A 14400-nucleotide genomic window follows, 5' to 3' on the forward strand; every position below is an offset into this window, starting at 1 on the left:
CGGTGACGAACGCACCTAGGAGCTCGGTTGCGCGAGAGGATGCGCCGTTAGCGAAGAAACTTTGGGTACGAAAATGAGCGGAAGAGCCGAAGAAATGAGTTCGGTTTATTAAAGCAATGATGAGTTTGAAAGGACATATTCAAGGCAGAGAGGGCATTTCGGCCGGGGTTGTTGTTTCGTTGCAGAATTCCCCAGAGAACAAGCCACTGACTGGCACATCTGTAGCGGCAATACCCGATGGCTATGCGTGTACACCGACTTTTCATGTCTGCCGTCGTGCATTGCGCCATGTCGGGCGATGACGTAGTTTCCATGAAACGGTAGTCGGCAGGAGACACAGAGAGAAACGGCTCTGCAGTAAATACTCCTCATGGTGAAGTGTAGCGCAGGGTAGCGAATGGTTTCCTCGGTGGCGCCCTGCCTAATTACCGTTGCATGACTGTTTTTGTTTCGGAAACATCACGTTTGAGAATTTCACCTGAAAATGTTGGCTTAGAATTCTTATTGAACGTTTACAACTCTGCCTACATCGTGTATGTGGCATTTTTTTTCATTTTTATTCTTACAGGCGGATGTTGAGCACAATCAACGAGTATTACATCAAGCCTTTTTATCACGCTGTGTGCTACTTTAGCGGCTGTATGACGTCTCTCATGGTAGCCGACTTCAGAGAGCGCCAAATTTCCAAGGTAGGCTTCTGAATTTAAAAAGTACTTCGCGATTTTCGTTTGTTACGGTGACAAGCTGTAAGGCGTTTTGACATGTAGCCGAGGACGCCCTGTGCTTATATTATCTCCCTGATGAGAGCGGCGAAGGTGGCATTCAATATTTTTGAAATAATCGGCATCTGAATATCTGAGCATAGTATTGAAGAGTATCACAAATTTCAACCATTAGTTGTCACTTCACTACCACATAATACTTCGCTGGTTTTCGTCTATGGCAACCAAGAGCTATATCTGCGGAAGGAGCACTAAAAATAACATTTTGATGCCAACTTGCTTCCCTCGGTGTGTGCCAGTAGGTGTGTGCCACTCTTTGATAAACGCCTTTGACGCCATCTTGCGTAAGTAGGTACGTGCTGCTGGGAATATGCCGCTCAGGAATGACAAAAGAGATCGTTTTAATTTTCCGACACTGGGTCGAATAAAAATCACGTCTCGCGGGTTCCTAAAGGACTGCAATGCGTCACAAAGGCACAATAACAAAAAAAAAGATCCCTTAAGTGTTTCCGATGCTGGGTGGAATAAAACTAACGTCACACGGTTTTCTGAAAGACCGCAATGCCACGCTGTAGCCGGCTGCGTCACAAGTGCACTGAACGTATCGCACGCCAACGCTTTAGCGAGCTGCGCCATGACTGTACTCGGTATGTGCCATTCCTCAATTAAATTCTCAACGACTTGGGTCACTCAGTATGTGCCACTGAGTGTGCGGCAAGTGATGGAACAATTCTCATCGTTCGTAGGCACCGGCGCACCAGGCTTCTCGTCTGGGAAGCCACGCGCGAACTTCTCGGCGGCACCATTAGATGGCCCAGCGTGTGCAGAATGAAGCGCGACAGAGGAGCCCAGTTTACGCATGGCGTGTGATTCAGCGTTCGCACGCACCGGCGCGCCATGCACTTCGGAGGCCGAGTGAAGTCTTTTGCGGCGGCGGCGCAAGATGGCGCCGATTGTTGTTCGGGAAGTGCAAAAGAGGAATCTCACTACAGTGCTGTATAGGTTAGCCACGTAGGTGGGCTGTATACGTTAGACCCGTAGAGGCTTTGGTGCGACTTGCGGTCGGCTACGATTTTCACGATAGTGTCTTTAATCGTGGTGTCTTCTATCCTGTGTTCTTGGGCCGTAATTGTCTTCTTGAGAAGTATGGCGCTTCTTGTGGTTATGGTGAGGGTGTTGTATCCTGGAAGTCTAACTTTTTTGGTGTTGGTCTCTTGGAGGGCGATGGTGTCTGGTGGACTTGTCTTTAGATATTCTTGTAGATTTGCCAAGCGGGATATGTAGGATCTACAGTTCCAATGGCAGATGCGGAAAGTCAATTGCGAAAGGGGCGTTTTGCAGTTTGGGGTTGCCATCCACAGGAGTCCTGGGTGCGTTAACGTGCTCCCGTTCAAGAGAGTTCGAGCAGGAAGGCGTCTTGCTGCGTGGCCGTCGTTTCTTCCTTCCGTGCCCTTCCTCAAGTTTCGCGTGGCTCAGGTAGTTGTTCTTGACATGGGCTATGAAGTTGTAGCGCCCACCGACGCTGCTAAGCGGCGACGCTAAGGTCGGCGCTCTCGGCCGGCGCCTTGGGGCCGGCTGCGACTGTCGGGAACCGAGGGATGGCACGTAGGCCGAGAAGCACCATAGGAAGGTGGTCGACCCAGTGCTCTCGATCCAGGCGCGTAGTGAGTGCAGCCTTGAGCTGGCGATGGAGCCGCTCAACCATGCCGTTGGCACAGGGATGATATGCAGTGGTACGGCAGTGCTTAGTGCCAAGCAGGCGGTTGAGCGAAGTGAAGAGTGTGCAGTCAAATTGCCGGCCGCGATCAGTTGTCACAATGCTGGGGCAGCCGAAGCGGGAAACCCATGCTGAAACGAAGGCTCTGGCGGCCGTTTCTGCAGTGATGTCCGGAATGGGCACGGATTCGGGCCAACGGGTGAAGCGGTCGATCATTGTGAGAATGTAGCGACAGTCGTGAGAGTGAGGAAGTGGTCCAACGAAATCACGATGGACGTGGTCAAAACGGCAGCCAGGGGGCAAGAACGACTGTGTGGGAGTCTTTGTCTGGCGGGTCACTTTGGCGGTCTGGCATGCGAGGCACGAGCGGGCCCACTGGCGAACATCGGTGTTAATGCTTGGCCAGACATACCGCTGTGTAACGAGGCGCTGCGTGGCTCGGATACTGGGATGGCAGATGTCATGAAGTGATTGGAACACAGCACGACGGAAGGCAGCCGGAATGAAGGGGCGAGGTGTAGACGCTGATATGTCGCACCAGAGGGAGCCAGGCACAAATGGGTGAGGAACGAGTTGTAGACGGAGGGAACGGGGATGGTGACGCAGCGCTTGCAGCTCGGGGTCTTCCATCTGCGCACGAGCTAGACCTTCCCAATCCACAGTCTATGTAGAAGTGCCGAGGGAGGTGATGCGTGAAAGGGCGTCAGCTGCCTCGTTGTCGGTGCCTTTGATGTGCCGGATATCTGTTTTGAACTCCGATATATAGGCCAGTTGACGAACTTCACGTGTGACGTAGTTGGAAGAGTTTGTACGGAAGACATACACCAGAGGCTTATGATCCGTTAGAATATAAAATGTCTGGCCCTCCAAGAAGTGCCGAAAGTGCTGGATGGTGGAGTAGATGGCGAGCAGCTCGCGGCCAAAAACGCGGTAGCGAGTCTCGGCAGGTTGGAGCTTCCGAGAGAAGAAACTCAATGGGCGCCACTCGGAGTTGATTTTCTGCTGGAGAACAGCACCGATGGCCACACTGGAAGCATCCACCATGATGCGGGTTGACACGTTAGTTCTCGTGTGTATGAGAAGTACCGCATCGGCGACGGCTTGTTTAGCAGCCCTGAAAGCAGCGTCAGCTTCGGGAGACCAGGAAATCGCAGATGAGGAGCCCTTGGTCGTGCGAAGAAGGTCAGTCAGTGGGTGTAGAAGCTCAGCGCAGTGTAGAATGAAACGTCGGGAGAAATTCACTAGGCCGAGAACCTCACGCAGCTGGCGTAGGGTAGTGGGTGCTGGGAAGTATTTCATGGCCTGGACGTGAGAGGGCAATGGACGAATTCCCAGCTCCGAGATGTGGTGGCCCAGAAACTCGAGCTAGGAAGATCCAAATACGCATTTCTGGGGGTTGACAAGCAGGCCAAATTGTTGAAGGCGTTGAAAGAGTTCCCGGAAGGTGACGCTCATGATCTTGTGGATTGGGACTCACGACGAGAATGTCGTCGATGTAGGCAAATACAGCCGGGAGGCGGCGCGTTACCTCGGCAATGAATCGTTGGAAAGTTTGAGCTGCGTTGCGTAACCCAAAGGGCATGCGCACATACTCAAACAGGCCGAAGGGTGTAGTAATGGCTGTCTTCGGGATATCGGCCGGCTCAACGGTGATTTGGTGATAGGCCTTGACAAGGTCCACCTTACTAAAGATTTTGCATCCTTCCTAATGGCCTGTGAAATCTTGGATGTGTGGAAGGGGGTAGCTATCATGGATCGTGTGAGCGTTGAGCGCCTGGTAGTCACCGCACGGACGCCAGTCACCCGGCCGGTTCTTTCTTGGGCACCAGAGGAAGCGGGGAGGCCCAACTGCTGGACGAAGGGCGAATAATACCTAGCTGGAGCATGTGCTCGAACTCCCGTTTAGCAATGTCCAGACGCTCACCGAAGAGGCGGCGCGGACGGGCTGCGACAGGTGGACCACGCGAGACAATGTGGTGGGTGACGCTGTGCTTGGGTTGCTGATTTAAATTGCAGGGCCTCGTCACTTCAGGGAAGTCTTCGAGGATACGAGCATACGGGCATGATGGGATCAGCGTGCGGATGCCGATGGGAGCGACAGCCGACAGAAAGCCAGAGATCGAGAGGCGCGTCTTGCTGTCAGTCAGGCGATGGCGGCGCATGCTGACGTCAAGGTCGAAATGAGTCAGGAAGTCGGAACCGAGGGTAGGCTGATGGACGTCGGCCACGATGAAGACCCACCGGAATGTGCGCCGCAGTGCGGTGGGCGCTACAAAGTTAGTGAGCTGGGATTTCATCGGGCTGTATGTGTGTCCATGGTGCGGCTGAGTGTCGTGAACTTGTTGCCTATTTAGGTATTGATTGGCTGCAATTTCGCCTGTACGATTGCTTCGAGCTTGGACTCAACTATCGCCGTGAGCTTCGATTCAATTAGAGCCTCGAGTTTCGTTTCGAAGACGGGGACAATCTTCTCCTCCACGACAGCTTCAATTTCTTGTTTTGTGAGGTCTTGGCTTCTTGTTTAGCTAGTAGCTGTTCTTCACATAATTGAGTGAGCTTCTCGGTGTTCTCATTCTGCTTGTGTATGATTTCTTCTCGTGCTTGGCATAGTTGTGTGAGCTTGTCGATGACGGCGCCTTGGCTTTGGATCTGGTCGCGGAGGCTTTGGAGCGCTTTCTGCTCATTTCGAACCATGTTCTCCAGAGCCCTGAGTGCCGCGGTGTCTGCAGTCGAGAAATCCGAAGTGCTCGTGTTGTGAGAGTAACCCCGCGCTGCAGCAGCATAGTTGGCTCGTTGAACGGAGCGCGTTCGGGATTTCGTGCCAGGCTTGGACCTCGATGGTACAATAGACCTAGACCTACACCTAAACTTGCTTCGGCCGCTATGGCATCGCGGTGCGCTGCCCGAGTTTGTGGAAGGGTTCTCTAGCTTTGGAAATTCGTCATCGCTGCTTAAATTACAATGACTGTCTCGGACTTTTGTTACGTTGTTGTCTCACTTGGTAAGGTGGTGGGTTGGGTCTTAACTTCTTCTTGCACTCCTTTCCGGCGGTCTCGTGTGCTTCTCCGCATATTTTGCACTTGGGTAGGCATTCATAATCCTCGAGTACGGCGTCTTGTCCGCACTTGTAGCAGAAGTGTTTTCTGGGACTGGGGCAGATGTCTTGTCTGTGTCCAATGGCACCACACGTCCGACAGTACTGCACGGCGTTTCGATAGGGCTTACAGCGATAGTCCCCACTTTGGTAGGTGATGTAGTACGGGACGTGCGGCCCGTCGAAAGTGATGACGGCCGTGGAGGATCGACCGAGCATGCGTGCGCCGTGAACCGTGTATCTCGGATCGACTCTGAGGCCAGCTACGATTTCGGCACTACTGGTACCTGGCAGGAGACCGTAGATGACGCCTCTGCTTACGTCGTCGGGATGTCTCACGTGGGGGTTCAATTTGAAGAAGGTGCCGCCTAACTGGATGGTCGTTATGCTTTCGAGCTTAGTTGCACGTTCAGTGTCGGCGGTATTCGCAATGATGACGTTTTCTATCCTATGCGTCTGAACTCAAACGTTATCGTGGAAGTCCTGTTGCGTGAGGCCACTGGATCTTCCGATGGCGTGCGTGACTGCGGTTAGGTTCCATTTCGGTAAGTGGAGTCCGACTGGTGGCCTGTAGACAATGTTGAAGTCGTCGGTTGGGAAAGGCGGCATTTTCTGGCGCACCCCTCATACATCACTCATTTAGATGGTGGCAATACGCGATGTGGCTATTTTGATTCAATATGAAACGCATTACAGTCGACATTCATCGAGAGATGGGTTCCGCTAAATGTCATAGTGAAGGGGGCAATTTGGCAGCTCGCAACTAAGTAGTTCTTTTTAAAGCGAATCTTTCTTCGCTTGTTCCCCCAAGTATGCTGGAGGTGGCTGCTGACGTTTGATTTGTCGTGTGTACAATAACCAGGGCTACAGGCTCATTACCACGGGATATGTGCCACTTGGATATGTGCCGCCCTAAAAGACAGATTGGGCGGTTGGCTATGCGGCCCCATGTTGTGCCCGAATTAACCACTATGTGCAAATAGGCATATGCCACTGGGGATGCGAACATTCTGGGTGAATCTTAAAAATGATCAATGAGACACGGAGGAAAGTGCCCAAATAGACTGGCAAACCGGCAAACTGGTGCTTTCTTAGTGGTGAAACAAGCGACTTGTATTACTGATAATTCTTTGTGAAAGAATGGTGTTTTTCAGATACTTCGCTTGCTTTTCCCGAGTGCGATATCTTCACAGGCAAAGCGTATTTCCGCGAAGAAGAACTCTCATTTAAAATTGGTCTTGTCACACAATATACAGCAAACGTTGCATTGTCTCTATTAAGGCAGTTCCTTAAATAAACTGCTGAAGTGCCGCTCAAATTCTTTTATTGCGTTAGAATTGTTAATGTCGAAGTGGAAAGAAAGAGTAGGTGTGTTAAAAAATGGGAAGCCGGTCATTTGGTAAAGGTGGAGAGATGATGAGAGAGCTTAGAAGTGTGCATATATGGAGAGTAGAAGGTAAATTGATAGCCGTGGCCGTAGAACAATTGGTAGTGCAACGCACACGTAATGCGGAGCCTTTTAGGTCCGGCTCCCACCGGCGGCAAGTTATATTTCTGTGCACTTTCATTTTTATTTTCTTTATTATGTTCTACATTTCAGTTTCAGCCACAGCTAATTTCCCCGATACTTTCCTTGGCTTCATGGTCTCTTTGTTTTATATGGTCATGATTAACAAAAATTCAGCCCCTCGGTTTTTCTTCTATCGTTTATATGTAATATATATATATATATAATATATAAATATATTGTTACAGTCAATGTAGCCGCATGAGTAGAAGAGGAAGGAGTGTGAGCGGAGAAGACGAGAAAGAGAACGTTTTTTGCCCGTCTGAGGCACGCCCTGAGGCCTGTTCTGCAAACTCCGTTTTTATCGCGTCGTAACAATATATTGAGAGTACGCGTTTAATGGTAGATGCGCTGGGCGTTTATATGCATGCGCTGAAACAGGCAACGGCCAAACAGAGCGAGCGCGAGCACCACCAACAACAAACGTCTTCTTCTACGTCTTCTGCTGGCGCACGTATTGTCAATTCAATATATATATATATATATATATATATATATATATATATATATATATATAGTGTAACTAACGTTTGTCTCTCCGGACTACCATCAGTTGCCCTTCGCGCCTCGAACACGCAGGACGTGTGTCAAGTGAGCTCCCGAACAGCATTTCGCAATGCTTTTGAATCGGTTTAAATGATGAATACGGGACATCAAATATGTGCTATGTAATGCTAAGACATTTCACTAGCGTTTACTGCTAAACCGCCATTGATTTTCGTTCTTATACTTTGCAGATATTTCAGCTGGCAGGCTGGGTTGCATCGTTCAGTTGCGGCCTCTTCTGTGTGTTCATGAAGTTTCCCTGGTACTTAAGCCAGAATCCCACGTCGGATGGCGCAGAGCTGGTTCTGGCATTCTTTGACAGAATACTCTGGTCGTTCTGTCTCTCTTGGATCACGCTGGCATGTGCTACGAGCCGAGGTGGTGAGGTTGCCCTCGTGCTATTGTTGGTTATTGTTTAGGGGAAACTAGTGATGGTGGAAAACGGTTATGGGTAACTACTGCAGCTTGCCGAAGGTCGTCTTTCTTTCTCAAGCTGGCGAGGACCGTCGTATTTTTTGTTCGTGGTTCATACACATGACCTAAACTTTCACAAACCCTGCTTCTCTTTAGGCGCACTGGGCAAGTTCTTGTCCTGGAATGCGTTCGTTCCATTGAGCAAGCTTTCGTATGGCGTGTACTTGATCCACTGGCCATTCCTCGAACTGTTGATGTACTCATCCAGAGAACGAGTCTACTGGTCAGTATTTAACCAGGTAAGTTCCAGGCTAGAAATGCGTACTCTTATTTACCACAATACTGACAAAACACAGCTCTGTTGTCGGCATTCATTGAAGAAAATATCATTTAATATTTTTATATGCAGTTTCACAGAAAGTCAGCAATACTTGTAAGCTTTTTGTTTGATATCATAGAGTGTTGAGCTGTAGCGAGTGTTCAAATTTTTAGCAGGATCATTGTTCAGAGGTGAACATAAGCTCAGTTGGCAGATCCAGGGTTAGCCCATCAATTTCGCGCATGATAACGTAAGTAGTTCCCTGTTCTTGTTGATGTGCCAGAGGTACCAGGCAACTAGACGATTACTAAAATCCCCAGCGCCTCCTTACAGTCAGTATCACTGTGCTCCATGGCGGCGAGGTTATCCATAAACCGAACTACACTTCAAACCACACAGCCAGGTGAATTTAGCAATTCATTACCACTCTACAGGTATAGCTTGTATATTAGTGCACGTTTTCCACGAGGCAGAGTGCACGCAATCGCTCACTTGTGAGCAAAAGATGGAGACAAAATGAAACCGAAGACGTCAGCTTTACCACCTGTATCTCTGCACCCGTGAGATTGGGCTGACTGAATCAAATTGAAAAGATGAAGGGCAAGAATCCATGGAAATAAAGTCATAAACAACGTGAGCATCACCAAGTCATAATGTCCAAGGCTGTCGCAATAAGAAGCCGCTTGTTCACGTGTCGTCACTCATCGTGCTTCAGAGGCCGAGAAAGCAACTAGGCACACGTTGGTCGTTGTGGCACGTTTGGTAAAAAAACAGTAGCACCTATACACGTCTCAGGTGAAGTAGTGCCCTTCCAACAACTTCCTACTATAGATGGCATAAAAACCTTAAACGGACAGCCATGCTTTCATGTATAGACTTTTCGTTTTACAATGTAAATTAACGTTCCACAATGACTGAGCTTATTGACAAGTTTATATTTAGGGCTAGTTTGGTCCGGAAGTATCTGAACGAATTGTATGCAAAAAGTCACTAGCCGACAAAGTCGACAAACGACGGAAAGCCATGAACCCATAGACTCTCTCTGGACTTTCTAAATACAGACTATTCATACTTTTCTGGAAACTTTTTTGTGAAGGATACCGGATGCGGCTGCTCGGAAGCGATTACAGAAAATAAGTGACGAAGATGCAATTATGCCTTGCTGCAAGCGCAAGAACATCAAGAACGTTGACAGATTTACCTTTTCGAAAGCAGTTGTCAATATAGCATTGATAAATTGCAAGAGTTATTGTGCTCTGTCGATATCATTCCAGAAATTTTCTCGAAATAAAATAAAACGCATTGGCGACCCTTAAAATGACTGTAGGATTGGACAGCGACGACGCCACATAAGAAAATATTGAGTTCGAACCGAGTCGCACGCGCACGCACTCGCACAGAGATACGTACATACACGTACAGTAGAGAGCTCACTTAGAACACTCACTCTGGATGATTAGCAAATTCGAGCACAATGGGTTCTCTTAACCTAAGAGCCGGAACGTTTGGCTGGTCTTGGCAAATTACGAAATTTGATTTTTGTTCTTTGTGGTGTCATTTCGCATCCCTGCACTCTTACCAATGAGAATAACTGTGGAACTGAGTGTTAATGCGAGTGCCACTAAACATGGAACTTTACGGCAATGACGTCATTGAATGCCAGAATGGCACGACAGAAATTGAAAAGAGGAGGCATGGCGTTTATTTTCAGTCATCTATTGCAACCGAGTGATGTCTGCTGAGGGATTTCAGATGGTCTACCTGTTCAGCCTCAGTTTTCGTTACCTAGTGACGCCTCTCCCAGAGCTTGCGCATATAGACCATGGCTCAACTGTTTAAGCAATCTCTTTTGAGTAAGTTAGCACATACTTGTCATTTTAGTGTGTGTAATGTGTGGAACAAAACCGCACAATATTCTTTGCAGGTCACGCTCTGCTTTGCCGTGCTCGTCTGGTGCTTCCTACTGTCATACCTGACCTTCATCGCATGCGAGGCGCCGACTGGAGCACTCGACAAGTTGCTTTTCAGCAGGTTGATTGGAAATGGAGGCGTCCGGCCGCAGGAACGTAGAGAAAAACATTGCAGGCAGCGACGCGAAGATAAATATCAGCGGTGGAGAGGGCAATGAAGTTTCACTGCCCAAAGGCAAGCAGTGGCAGTGCGCCATGACATACTAAATAAACCGGTGCTTGTAAGACCACTGAAACGGAGCAGCATCGTTATCGGTCAGTAAGTCCCAGCATCGTACAGGAATACGAACTACAATAAATTCAAGCAAGACAACGTGTCGCCTTTGGTGGTTTCACTATTCGAACTCACCTAAATTCACACCACGCTATTGCAAATGGTTCAGATTAAGCGACCATAATTGAATTTATGGTTAGTAGTAGCCCAGCAAGTAGGGAAACCAATTCCCCTAGGAAGCGCTTCGTTGGCTGCGGGAAGAACCTTCTGTTGTTCACCGTAATGCTGATCAATCGCCAAAAGCTACTGCTACTAGTACTACTACTTCGACAACTACTACTAACTACACCGTAATTCTGCTTCGTCAACTAGGTGAAAGTTCGGACTAGTTTGGCATTGGGATTGTGCCACCTCCTAGAGCTCCCCGTGTTCGCAGAGCTGTTACGGACACCCAAATACTCCCGTCTATTAACGGCTGCGAAGGAGCTGCGAAGCTCTCCCTAACAGCTACGCTGTAAAAGCGGCAAAGGCTTTAGAATTATTCTTGTATGTTTTGTTTCGTTTATACAATGTGTTCCTAACGAATATTTAAAAGCCGCCAGCGGGAAATAGCTCAGTTGAACCTATTGGGATGTCTAGCTGCAAAAGGCTGAACATTACCTGCATAAAAAAGGTTGTACAGTTCGGTTAGTTACGTATTAGCAATGTTCCGCAAAAAGGTATTCCAGAGGTGGACAATGCGCGGACAACGTCTGTCCCAATGAAGAAAACGCTACCGCAGCAGTGCTTCTGCACATGTATTACTGCGCCAAGTAGACCGCAAGTTTGGCAGCTTTCCACAATGTCTCACAGAGACGTCCACCAGCCACACCTTCGGCCACTGTGAATGGTTTATCTCGGGTGCTAGTTCGACTAGGCTCACTTTGGATAGCGGTGCGGCTACTCTGATAATCTCACAGTATGGCCATTGCAGACAGTGACGAAAGTGGTCTCTGGTGTAAACAAACATCTTGCAGATACCCTCAGCACCAACCTAACCTACGAGAAGGCTTCCGCACTTACGTAAAGTCGAATGCAAGAGTTGAGAGACCATGGCATCAAGAAGAAAATTAGTTTCTTCTAGCAAGCCGTGTAACATGAAATTACATTACTGCGTGACGCTGGCCAAACAGGCGCACGAAGACAGTACCAATTGATTCGAGCCTTTATGTCTAGGCTGCTAAAAAAAGCTCCGTCGCATGCCCCCGCGCGAGGGACACGTGTAAATGCAGAGCATAGTGGGGTTCCCTGGTGTTGGTGTTGTTGGTGTGGTGGTGGTGGTGATGGTGTGGTGGTGGTGGTCTGGGTTGAGAGAGAAGAGAGAATCGTAAGTAGGAGTAGATAACGTAAATTTGTTATTATTTTATTGGCATCACTGCGATTCTTATTATTATACGAACCACAGCCGGTCGCACACGGTCGCAGCTGTGCCCGAAGCTCCGGTCCAGGAACTCGCGTTTGAAGCGCGCGTCGGCAACCCCAAAGTCCCTTTGACGTTGCCCGATGGCTTCCGCGCCAGCGCCCTCCGGGGCGACGGGCTCCGCGGCGGCGGCGGCGGCCTCCAGACGACGACGCTAGCTCGCCGCCGCCTCTCGTTCCCGTACGCCGGGGTCCTCGGCCCGACGCTGACGTGTCGCAGCAGCGTGTCGTTCTCGACTCGAAGGGTCCGCGGCCCGACGCTGACGCGTGCCCGCGGCTTCTCGTGCACGCTGCTCGTGATCCGCTTGTCGACGTTGCGCCTGGCCGCGGTTTCTCATTCACGAAGTTCGGCGTCGGCAGCACGCTTACGACGCTTGCGTCCGGCGTCGGCAGCGCGCCGCCTTGTCTTCTGCCGCCGTGGACGAAGACGATGGTACGATGTCTTGAACTGGTGCTTTGGCGCTGATGTTGGATTGCGTCGAGGTACTAGTTGAAGGTCTTGCTTCCATCGCTTATCAACTGCGACCGCCGACGAACGCAAGAGAGCGCAGGAGTTGACGAGTGGAGCCCGCGCCAACCCGCTTTATATTCCTAGCGCGCGCGTTAGAGGGAGAGGGGGTGGAGAGAGGGCGCGCTATCACGCCAGCACCTGCTGTTGCTATGGTGTTTGCAGCGCCGGAGCGCGACTCAACTACGACGCTTCGCGCGCTGCACATGTGCTGCAAGCGTGATGCGGGAGAGGAGGAGTGGGGGAGAGGGCGCACCTGTGCTCGAGCTGTTGCGGACGGACGGCGCACGCTACATGTGAGTTAAAGAAATGCTCTGCATTTAAAAATTTAGCGGTGCCTCTGGTCCTTAAACTAAATGCACTCGACTATACATCAGTGAACATTCTGCAACGCAACAAGTAGAGTCTGCGGAAAAGGGGCAATTGCCCGGATGCCGGTGCTGGAAAGCTAACAACGATGTGACATAAACGTGAATGTCCTCGCGGTCTATTTTCCAGCCGTTCGAAATCTACATAAAATTTTTGCAAACGCTTTACTATAATTGTGCAACTTCCTCGTTATACCCGACCATCTTCGTATGCTTCAATATATCCGAGCTTTGTACAGAGACCTGTGTTTTCCCTTCCAAACCATGAACAACATAAACGTTTCAACGCCAATTTGTTTATTCAATGCTGTCTTGAATGCGTTACCAAAGGAAATTGTTAAATTACATTCTCTGGATAGCGTTGTTGCAATATTGGAGCCGTATTTTGGTTGCGTATGAGAGTTCTACAGAGTGCAGTTCATAATACCCATTGATGATCGATTTCTGGTTGTACTGCCATGAACACATGTGTGTACGAGCATTGTTTATGGGTGTTTAAATTATTGCAAGCTCCTAGTTTTGGATATATTGAAGAGAATCCGGTCCCAGCCATTGACGAAATGTTCCAGTCGTTAATCAGTGGCCACCAGGCAATTATAGAACACATTGCTTCTTTAAAGAACGCCTTGAGTCCACGGAGAAAACGATACACGGTTTTGAAAAGCGTTTAAACAACTTGGAAGGCAGTGTGATTGAATTAATGACAAAAAAATCACGGGATCGAAGAAGTAGAAGATAGAAGGCTGTTTTGCAGTGCAGGTGATAGTTATAATTTACCAAGAAAAACTTGCTGGTTAGGAAAACCACAGCGTTCATTTGAATTCGGTAGTTCTTGGAATTTCTGAGGATCCGAATGAAACGGAAGCAATACTAGGGGCTAAGGTTGTCCTTGATGTTTAACAAGATAAGTTAGGAATAGGTTGTAGATCTGTGGCGCGAATGCACTAAAAACGGCGTTGCATGTAGGCTCCCTAACAATTTAAGGCGCGTCGCGCCATCATGTGGCGTCGTATGAAAACGTGGGGACGGTGGCGTCTTCAAATTTCTGGATGGTAAAAAACTTGTGCGCCACACCGCGCTTTTAGCACGACCTTATTTTTGCTTTTTCATTATGTGATGTAGGTCACCCTGGCGGCCAAGTGAGCGCATCAGCGCTAGTACGCGCGCTGCGATTGGCGTATCCGTCTTTAATAAAAGACGTCATAGTCTCTCCTATATTGTGTGTAGGTTCTTTGTATGTGCGTAGCGCACATCGCTCCAGAGCGTGGCGCCCCCTTGCGGCGCCGGCTGAAAATTGCATTGCTCCAAAGCGTAGCGCCACCTTGTGGCACCCACTGAAATCTCCAGGGTTTTCATACAACGTGACCTAGCTTCTCCCCCGGCGGCCACGAGTTTGTCGCGCTAGTACGCGCACCGCGATTGGGCAGCCGGACTCTAAAATAAAATAAAGCTTAGTCTCTCTTCTACAACCCTCTTTGGCCTTCGTGTGTGAAGTTACGTTTA

General features: G+C 49.3%; 2 protein-coding genes across 2 annotated transcripts in view; both read left to right on the forward strand.

The window, feature by feature from the left end:
* The window catches only part of LOC119444876 (nose resistant to fluoxetine protein 6), a 53974-nt gene extending 43467 nt beyond the window's left edge, over window positions 1-10507 (forward strand). The window contains exons 11-14 of the mRNA XM_049664784.1: window positions 569-689; window positions 7838-8027; window positions 8217-8359; window positions 10304-10507. Coding sequence (XP_049520741.1) covers window positions 569-689; window positions 7838-8027; window positions 8217-8359; window positions 10304-10507 — 658 coding nt within the window. The remainder of the gene's footprint in view (window positions 1-568; window positions 690-7837; window positions 8028-8216; window positions 8360-10303) is intronic.
* The window catches only part of LOC119444880 (nose resistant to fluoxetine protein 6), a 423598-nt gene that overhangs the window by 43696 nt on the left and 365502 nt on the right, over window positions 1-14400 (forward strand). The window lies entirely within an intron of this gene.

Source organism: Dermacentor silvarum, chromosome 3 (assembly GCF_013339745.2).
Source record: "Dermacentor silvarum isolate Dsil-2018 chromosome 3, BIME_Dsil_1.4, whole genome shotgun sequence".
In the NCBI taxonomy this organism is placed as follows: Eukaryota; Metazoa; Arthropoda; class Arachnida; order Ixodida; family Ixodidae; genus Dermacentor; species Dermacentor silvarum.